Source organism: Hesperophylax consimilis, chromosome 29 (assembly GCF_061612785.1).
Source record: "Hesperophylax consimilis isolate HC1 chromosome 29, BYU_Hcon_1.0, whole genome shotgun sequence".
Lineage (NCBI taxonomy): Eukaryota > Metazoa > Arthropoda > Insecta > Trichoptera > Limnephilidae > Hesperophylax > Hesperophylax consimilis.
Window position 1 is genome coordinate 16,121,643 of NC_142864.1, and position 10,352 is coordinate 16,131,994.

General features: G+C 39.3%; 1 protein-coding gene across 1 annotated transcript in view; it reads right to left on the reverse strand.

Moving 5' to 3' along the window:
* Positions 1-10,352, reverse strand: part of LOC149409916 (uncharacterized) — a 51,651-nt gene that overhangs the window by 7,572 nt on the left and 33,727 nt on the right. Inside the window, exons 10-14 of the mRNA XM_089649203.1 lie at positions 10,160-10,277; positions 8,469-8,627; positions 6,419-6,652; positions 2,856-3,206; positions 1,028-2,147 (exon numbers count right to left, since the gene is read on the reverse strand). Of these exons, the coding sequence (XP_089505329.1) occupies positions 1,028-2,147; positions 2,856-3,206; positions 6,419-6,652; positions 8,469-8,627; positions 10,160-10,277 (1,982 nt within the window). The remainder of the gene's footprint in view (positions 1-1,027; positions 2,148-2,855; positions 3,207-6,418; positions 6,653-8,468; positions 8,628-10,159; positions 10,278-10,352) is intronic.

Here is a 10,352-nt window from a genome sequence, read left to right on the forward strand (position 1 = left end):
AATTACTTTTATTTCCTGTCCCTGTCTGAGTACCTACATTCAGTGACATTGCAACAATTTATTTAAACATGATCGTTCTGTTAAGAAAACCTGTGCAGTGTACACGTTAAGTGTTCCCTCAGTGCATTTTAATTAAGTCCATTACGGAGCTTGTGTAGTGATGAGCAAGAAGTGACCCTCAAATCCATAATATCAATCGAAAATACCATGGGTAACTCAGAATCCTTTCCAATTCTAACTGTTAACCACAGCTAACCCAATAGTTGTGTCAAATATTGATTACAGTCCACAATAAGATCACAAACTGATTCGCATACAAAACTGCGACTACAACAGGTATTTGGTGAAAATAAACACCACTATCAAATGTACAATTTTTGATTTAAAGTTAAGGTGTCATGTTTATTCTTGTGAGAAGATATGGCAGAACGAAACAAAGAGGAACACATGCGAGAGTCGCTAGAATTGCCGACGACTAACCGAAAATTGTTAAAATGAAAATAATTATCCTCGGTGACGGTAAAATAATCAGCAGAAGCAAGCTAGACGGCGGTATAGTAACTGAGAGTGTAAGAGTATCATAACCCAACCTGCCGGTGTACAAAGCTTGTCGCTCAAGTCTAGGCACACAGCAGACTACTGAATTTAACGTGCGAATACCGGCAAATCATAGAGCTTGATTTTGTGCTGTCAATTAGTCTAAATTATACAGATTATAGTAGTTGTCAGGTAAAACAGTGGCGGATTACTGAGAGGAGAGAACCGTATACAGACAATTTAGCATTGTAAAGAGACCCAGTTGTATCGAGGGATGAAATGTAATATCAGTGTTAAGCACATGCACATGTCTTTTGGAAATGCACCTCATTAAGAGTAACCTCCATTGAATTACAGGTAGAACAAACACAGTATTCCCAACTGATATCTATATTCCAGAGATTAAGATATTGGAGTTTATTACCCGGTGTTAGGCGCTATAGTCTGAATTATAATAAGACCTCATTCAAAATAAACAAAAATGACTCACTATTCTGTTTGGTCAAGATGTTCACGCCATCAGAGCTGCTCGTCTCAATTTCGGCTCCCATGTTAATCTCGGCACTCAGCGATCTCGGACTCAGAACCCTTCTCATCCCAGAACTCTTGAGGCTCCGTCCCCACGTCCTCCTCGAATTCGGATCCTCCCCGTCCGGACTCGTCGAACTATTGGAATCATTATGTTGCGGAGAGTTGTTCAATTCCGTCTTCCTGTTTGTGACCTCTTGTCCACTGACATTTGGCAGATTGCCCGTCAGTGCGCTGTGCAAAATCGGGCCGTCCGCTGCGCTTGAATTATTTCCAGACGTTTTGATTACGCTGCTCAATCGCAATGGCTTGTGCGTCTCTGTGTTGAGTCCGCCGATACTGCTGCTGTCTGTTGAGTTTGTTTCTTCGCAGCTAGCGGGACTTTTACAACACTTGTTGCTGTCTTCTGATGAGAAATCTAACAAGTTAGTCGGGCCGTGATGCGGTAGCGGTTCTTCCGATTGGTTAGAATTTGAATTGGACTCCCAAAACAATTCGCTGTGTTGTTCTGGTGAGGAGCAAGTTAAAGCGTCGCGTCCGTCTCGTTCCATCATTAGTGATTTGAGGATCATAGCATCGCCAGGTCGCGTATTATCATTACTACTATCCATTAGAAAAGAGCGCCCGTTTTGTGCAATGCTCGGGGAATTCTGATCTTTGCCGATTTCCTTGTTGTTCAGATCGCAATTCAGCATTTGTTCTTCGTTAGCATGGCGGATAACTTGCGCGACGTTTCGCTGTATGATATTAGAGGCGATGCAACCGGGGGACTGTGCTAGGCTCACATCTCTTGCGATAGTAGAGTTTAGCATTCCGTCCAGGCGTTTGTTGTTGATGAGGCCATCCTTGCCTTCCATCGAGTCGGCGCCTTCTGAGTTTTCATCGGAACTCTGTAGCGATGACATGATGTTGAGGGCCCGTCTCGGCAGACCTACCATGGAGAAGTGTGCAGTCATCTTGGTGGGCTGGTAGGGCATGCCGCTGCTTCCGACGCCCTCGATGACGCTGCGGACGACCTCGTTCTTTCTCGTCAGAGTCGTCCTAACACCGGACCTTTTGGCGGCCAGCCCTCGAAAGGTTATCTGCCGAGAGCAAGTTTCTATTTACAAATTACCCAACAGTTAATGAAAAGTATAAAACATTGTAAATTATACAAATGGTGTGAACAAACTATCTGTGATAATATAATTACAAGGCACCAAAGCAAAGCATAAAGGTGGTATTGCCAGGTGACAGCATCTTCCAACCAACCAACAAACATTTCAAGTGAGAATTCAAATTGTGAGTTATTTAATTTAAATGAATGTAAAACAATAATAATAAATAGTTATTAATATCAAAATAGGGGAGAGGAGAGAAAGAAAATAAATAAATCCCAATATTTGGCATAAATACTACTACTAGATTTTTGGAAATCTTTTAGGAGCCAAAAAACTGTTTTTTTTTGCCCCATTAATGAAACATTTAATAAAATGTATCAGCTTCCGGCAAAAATTCCAAATATGAGATATGCCTGTTTTGGCGTAAATACTACTACTAGATTTTTGGAAATCTTTTAGGAGCCAAAAAACTGTTTTTTTTTGCCCCATTAATGAAACATTTAATAAAATGTATCAGCTTCCGGCAAAAAATTCCAAATATGAGATATGCCTGTTTGTTTTGTGGGCGACAAAGTGTCTGAAGGATCAACTGTCTGGGGGATGAGGCATCATGGAATAATATTAAAGCGTGGGATCGGATTTGAGTGAAGACATACACAAGCAAATATAAATAAAATCATAAATACTTACATCCTCTGCGTCGTCCCCTCCGATCTCAATCTCCCCGCTGTGAAAGGTTGTGTTTGGGTGCATCCTGGCAAACTCCTCCTCCTGAATGGCGGGGTGTTCCTCTCTCAGAAGTGGCGGTGCAACTGTCTGACTTGCCGCCACCGAAGAGGTGAGCAGGAGTTGCTGTTGTTGTTGCTGTTGCTGCTGTTGTTGTTGCTGTTGTTGTTGGAGTTGTTGTTGCGTGTTGCCGTCTTGCGATTGGTCAAATTGCGAGGACGGAGAGGCGGCAAACAAGAGTTCGGCCTCCGGGAAGAGGTCCGATGCGGAAGGGGAGTCGACACCAAGATCTTCACACTCTTCGGATAGTGATTTCTGAAATGAAACAAGGTTTGCATCTTTTAGAAAAACTATTAAACGCTAGCCTTTTCAACACAATCTATCTTTGTCACTTGTCACTGTGTTTATTGAGTCAGTTTGAGCCGTGATGAGGAGATGACGTTGGACAAATGTTGAATACTCCGGTTGCTGCGGTGATGTGGTATAGGCGGTAGTTGGCGACGGCGCGTTGAGACCGAACTCGATGACTGTCAGGCACTGGCGATCTGGGGAATCAATACTCCAGTGTTGGCGGGAAGGCCGAAGGTGCGGCGGACCTTGTAGGCAGTGGAGCGGGAGCGGCGTAGACCAGTGAGGATGCTGCGTGTCCTCGTGGTGGTCATGGTGGCGTGGATGAAGCGCTGGTCAGAGACGCTGGAACCAGGGCGCTTGTAATCCGTGTAGCGCTGGCCAGGGACGGCGATCTGGGGCAAGGCGCTAAGATGATGTCCCGATAGAGTCCATGATTGTACGGGCGAAGCCGGGTAAATTGTCCTTCGCACAAGGGTGCGCGAATTATCACTCGTGAAGATTTATCCACAGACGACAGATTGATGACTGACTTGCGATAGTATTGTCGCCGATAGACAAGTAGGTGCTTGTAGCAAGTAGGTTGCTTTGTTTTGATTTCGGCTGCAAGTACGTACCTAAGTAGCGTCGAGCTTTCTATTATTAATGAGATATTCTGGATGTTCTCTTGACGCTACATATCCCCACTACGAGACACAATGACATGATATTTTTTTTACAATCAGTGTTGGTTTTCAGAAGTCCAGTGAACCCCCAAATAATAACTACGCCAAACAAGACTAACTTTGATGATACTATTACTACAGTTTAAACAGCGCGCCACTACTCCATAGATACAAAAATCAGTCCGTACGAATGAACATCCCGTTACAACTCCGTAGAAATAAATCCAACAATAAGAATACGACCCAGCGTGGATTTCAGAACGCACAAGGAAGCTAAAAAACCAGTGGCATTTTTCATACAACGGTGCTCGTAAGTATCTAAGGGCTAAAATTTGTTATTCGTGTGCTGCGTTCAATTTGTTGGACAGGGAACATTACCAAACGCATTTGGGTGACATATCAGCTCTGCATCTGTGGGTTTCGAACATAGGCACTTACGCAGATATAATAATATTATGCGCGTCTCAATATTCGCTTTATCTTCATCAAGTAATGATATGTTTTATTTACTTGAAGTACTTTACAGTTGTATTTTAACAATATTATTTGGTGATTTTAAGTGCATAGGTAATAACTTTATTCAATGCCACTTATTATACGTATTCCCAAGCCACTAATTTATTACCAATGGACGTATTATTTCAAGTCGCTGGTGTAGTATTGACATTAATTTTAAACTCCACAAACAAATATGTAATTGTGTTAATTCTTTTCGAAACGGTCTTCGATATCTGCAGTCTATTAAAATGACCTGACACCATATATTCAATGAAGAAGGAAAGCTGATTTTTATGTTCCTTTTTTAAATCGCTTTAACCCCTTCAGTAATCATTTAAAAATTAAAAATGGAAAAAAAAACACCTTTTTTTTATCAATGAATTTTATTTACTCAAAATATATATCCTCATATAAAAGCCATTTCGGGCCCAAAATGGGACTGAATATTGATGTTGTGGTGCATAGTGTGAAAAAATAATTAACAATTTTCTTTAGTATGAATTCCGAATTCTGGCTCATAATAGCCGCCCGAGTATACTCGGGCGTGGTCCTTAAGAGGTTAATGTTGAACGACCAATCACTCCCAAAGTGGTCTATATAATATCTACCCCCAAAGGGTTAGCTTTGACCTGCAAAGGGTCCACGTCAATGAAAAAAAAAAATTGGCGGTGCATGAGATGTAAAAGGGGTCCACGAGAGTGTTTGTTTAATTTTCAGAGTAATTATGTACCACTAGTGACACCTATGAAGGTTAGATTATATTGTTTATGAAAGGTTCTCGCCTCTGCTATTTGTTTGTAATTAAGTCGCGTCGGCAAGGCCAATTCCTGTTTTGCGGCCTTTCGAATTTGAAGTTTGTCAACTGTCTTTTCATATAAAAGGTTGGGTTTCCTTAAAAACTCTCTCATGCTCAAAAACAACCAGAGGTTTCAGCTTTCCTAAAGAACCACAGGAACTAGCCTGTATCTAGAGTATTTACTGTAAAAAGTGCCTAGTCATATCATGTGAAAGTGTATATTCATTGTTAAATAAAGTGATTCAATTTGCTCTCAATAACGGAGTTAAATTAAAAGGACCCTAATTTATAACAGTGTTTGATACCAGTTAGTAGAAACTATTGTGGGGAATTATTCCTCTCCTAATTCTCTAGCAACCCTTTCTCTCATGGATTCGAAAAAATATTGTGAAGAATTCAGTACTGAGCAATCGAGAATACCTCATACAAAACTCATTCATTTAAATCTGGGGAAATATTTTTAAAAATTTCCATTATGTATAAACTAAACCATATCTATGTGTCAGTTTCGAAAACACATTGAAGTTAATGAATTTGTAAAAAAAATCAATACTAGGAAAGCATGGAGTTTTCCCAAAACAAAATAAAATCGGTACGTGGTTCTACGGGACAAAAAAGTTTGGAACCTATTATTTAGACCATAAACCGCCACTGGATACAATGTGTGTGTTTTGGTGAAACTTTGAGATCCTGTATCAATACATAGAGGCCGACATTACCAAATAATGCTTTTAAAATGCTGCTAATATATAAATAAATAAACAAATTAAAAAGGTTAAGAGATTACTGAATCAAATTAAGAAATTTACTTATTGAATAGTTCACTTATCGGAATCAAATCAGAATTTATTCACCTGCAGTCACAGCTGCCAATTAAATTAATTAAATTCATTTGAATCAGACTAAATTTATTCATTTGTATCAGACTGAATCAATGCACTTGAATGTGATTTATTTTTGGGGTATTACGCCGTGTTACACTTCCTCCATCTTTAGCCAAAGTTTCAGACAGCGTTACAGTGTCCATCTTTAGGGTAAATGATGACCTGATGATCGATACTGTGACGCTGTTCGAAGCCAAAGAAGAAGAAAGCGTAACACAACGTAATACCCCAAAAATAAATCATAATAATACTTTTGGCTGTGAAAATCTCAAATCATATCCTGAATCAATTCACTTGAATCATAATGCTGAATGGATTAATTAATCAAATACACACCTGCAGCCTCAGCTCGTGCTCCATCAACGCGTATTTGTGGCGGAGCACATGGGCGGGGGTGGTGTGGCGCTCTCCTTGCCCCTGCCTGCCCCCGCCCGGCCCGACCCTGTGTTGCTGCAGACCCTGATGCTGGTGCGCCTGCTGGTGCTGGTGGTGGATAGTGAAGGAGGGAGAGTTGGCCGTGTGAAGGGTGATGGTCGAGGATTGGTGCTCATCTTTCTTCAGGTGGTGGTCCTAGGAACACCAACAATGCTGTTTAAATTTCTAAACAGTACAATTATGTAATTATACAATGTGTCCGGAAACTCGTAGTACAAACAGGATCATAAATGTAAGGTGATGCAATTTGTTGCGTCAACTCATGGGTCAGAGGAAAGGAAATTGATGCTACTCTCTGCCGAATAAAGACCGGTGATCCCCAATACAGAATTGAAATGCCCCACACCAGACAGAGTATTACACAATACAGCGTACTCACCAGCACCTTTGGTTCTCTTGATTGGATGATTTAAGTCCGGCGCATTTGAAGAGAGATTTGAAATCACAAGGCAAGTTAAAACACTCTTGGCGATCGACACTTGACATGATTATGTTTTTACGTCAAACAATATCGACAGTTACCGATACAGGGCAATCAATGATTAAATTGAACTAAACATGCGTTACACAGCGATCACGACGTGTTAGATCAAGGAGTACATACTGGTGAACTACATTTGGGGTCTGGAGTTTGTGGAATAACCTTTTTGTTTTGAGCGTTTTGGACAAAACCAATGATTTGCTCAAAAACGAAAGTTCAAATTTTTTGTTTAAATATGAAAAAAAAAAATGTCGCTAGGGTGTTAAAATAAGCTATATAAGCTGTTTAATGACTAAACATAAAATAATAATGAAAATAACCACAATATATTCAAAATGGCCATTGCTTGCTTTTCATTTTTTTTTTATATGAAACGAAAATGTGCAAATAACCTTTATAGAAAGTTTGTGTAATTAAATATTATTTTCGTCCAAAGTGGTATTTTTACAGTTTATATGAAAAACAAACAGAAACTGACGAAAGAATCATAAAAAAAATTCTTCTATTTATAATTTTTTTATATTTGTAATCGCTTATATCTGGTTGTAATATTAAAATATGAAGAAATCTGCTCTCAAAAACAGTATTTCATTTTGGCATATGTTCAAAAACAGCGAATCTATTTGGAAATTAATGTCGACCGGTATATGTTCAAATAAATCATGAATCTGACAGGTCCACTTAGAGTTACTCTCGCAGGAGGAACTTGTACCAGAAAGGGAAACACAGTTTTTTTCCGGATCCCCCTCGTATACAGGGCATAACGGCATGATCACACTGCTACACGTCGCAAAGGGTTTAGTGATACGCGGTCTGTCTCGTCTGTTACCGTGGAATTGGAATGTTTCAAAGTGCATATCACATGATCCGCTAGGCTGTACCCAACTACTCAGTTGCGGCATGTGATGTAATTTTTTTAAAATTAAATAAAAACATCAAAGGACAGCAAAATGGCATTTATATTTTTCCTCAAAATATGCTCAGGAATCGTTGGTTAAAATCCCTCAGATACATGCTGTTACACCCTATATAAAGTACATATTAATAAATAGGGACCTGAAAATTTCGCATTATTTTTGGATAAATTTATGTTATTTTTTGTAAACAGGGATGTTATTATTCAGCAAAAGTGGTGACATTTTGCAACAAAGGTGTTTTTGATTCGTTGATTGTTCGTTTGTTTTTAAAATTAAAGTAAGTACTCAGCGTTTTCAACATTCAGTTGGCTGAATTCAGGATTGTCAAAACCATGGACAAAAAAATATTTAGAATGTATAATGGATATCACTTTCTTATTTTAAAATCAAATATTTCATCTATACAAAAAAAAAATTCATAGTTTTGCATAAAAATTAACGATTTTTTCAGGTCTCTATTAAAAAATAATAAAAATAAACAAAAATAAAATACTACTGCATGATTACGGTGAAGAATGGTTGAAGTGGGTGTTTGCGGCTGGATTCACCGTACCTGGTGATGGTCGTCGTCATGGCCCAGGGTGGTGTGGTCGCGGTGCTTGTCGGGCGACGATATGAACATCTTGTGGTAGAGGTGGCGCGGGGCCCCGGGCGGGGGCGACCCAGCCTCGGGGCTGTACGGGTGGCGGAGCACCCTACCCTCCTCCGTGTGCTGAGGGAATAAAAATATGTTTTAAAATAAAATAATAACTTAGTAAACACCACTTCTATTTTAATACTTAATGGCGACCAAGTTTCGTTACAACCGTAGCTTCGTCAGGGCTGTATAATACCGTATTAAACATTAAAATTAATATATTAAGCTTATTTTAAATTATAATGTCACATCACAAAGTATCTGCTTCATATTTTACTCACTACATACTGGGGTCATACTCGTGCTGAGATTTCACTCTTCGTCCAGATTGCACGAATGAGCGAGACAAATCCAAGCAAGTATCAAGCAACAGCCATACTCTTTGTACTTTATGGTTATTTTATGCAATAAAGGTTTTTTTATTGATTTTGAACAGTTCATTTGACCTTATGACTGAAATTTTTTTTTTATCGGTTGGGCACTGCCTCGAACGCCAGTAGCGCAAAAACTTAAATATCAATATTGTATACTCTTTATTCAGTGTATAATAAAGATTGTAAGTGACGCTTATTATCCATGTTTTGCAAGAAGACTTTTTGCTGTTTCAAAATTAACAAAAAATCATTTTTCATCTTGATGCCAACAGCACGAGAACGACTAGTTCTTATGTTTAACGGTACTCATGTGGATCGAGCAAGCTGCTGGAGTTCGTTTTTCTCCCTCAATTTTTCAGGCTTCCCAAGTCAAATTAACAAATTGCTTTCTACATCACCTTTCTTAATACGCGTCACAACATCGCGCCTTACCAGGCATCAATCAATATATTATGTTTTATTTTTGGAATAACCTTATGAGTAAAATCTCAAATTGTAATATTTAATTATTGAAGACAATATTAGCAATTCCTAAACGAAAATTTGAAACAGACTAATCAAAAAGATACGGTCACATCTAGGATTCGAACCCAGGATCCAGTTAAAGTATGATACAGTTAAATATGACCGAAGGAGATAGGGTCCGATTAGCTCAGTTGGTAGAGCGGCGCTCTGGCAAGGCGAGGGTCCTGGGTTCGAGTCCTAGATGCGACCGTATCTTTTACTGTTTCAAATTTCCTTTGAAGAATCGCTAATATTGTCTTCAATAATTAAATATATTATGTCATTCTCCTGGTTGTATTCCTCGAAAATAGTCATCTTCGTTGTCTTTATTTCTTCCAGTCCCAAATTAATTTCATGCAAAACTTGATACAAAAATCGATTGTTCCTCTATGCGTCGTTTTGGAGCGTTTCAACCATAAGAATGAACCCTCCAGTGAAAGCGTGCTCTTCAACAAAAATTGAAAAGTGGAAAGAAATCCAAGCGTTTAACATATTAATTTATATGTCTTTTTTAAATATTAAACATTTAAGTATGAATGTAGCTTTTTTCTTTAATCGAACATACTAAGTATTTTTTCAGTAACTTTCACAACGGTAGATATAGGTTTCACTGTATATGTATGATAGGCCAAAGACCTCTTGTAGAGAATAGAAAAATGAAACGGGAACAGTGATGAGTCGAAGAGAGTCGTGTGGCAGGACGGGAGATTAAAGATAGCGGGTACTAACCTCTCTGCCATTGTCTTGGTGGTGCGTAAGGCTCGGGGGGGAGTCCCCATAACCAACGTAGGCCGGGGAACCCCCGTCGCCCCCGTGGCTCACTGTGCTGCCCCCGTTTGAAGCCAGACTAGAAGAGAAACAGAACATTAGACATTAGAGACTTCTGCGCCACTCTAATACACTGGTATTTTGAGTAAAGATT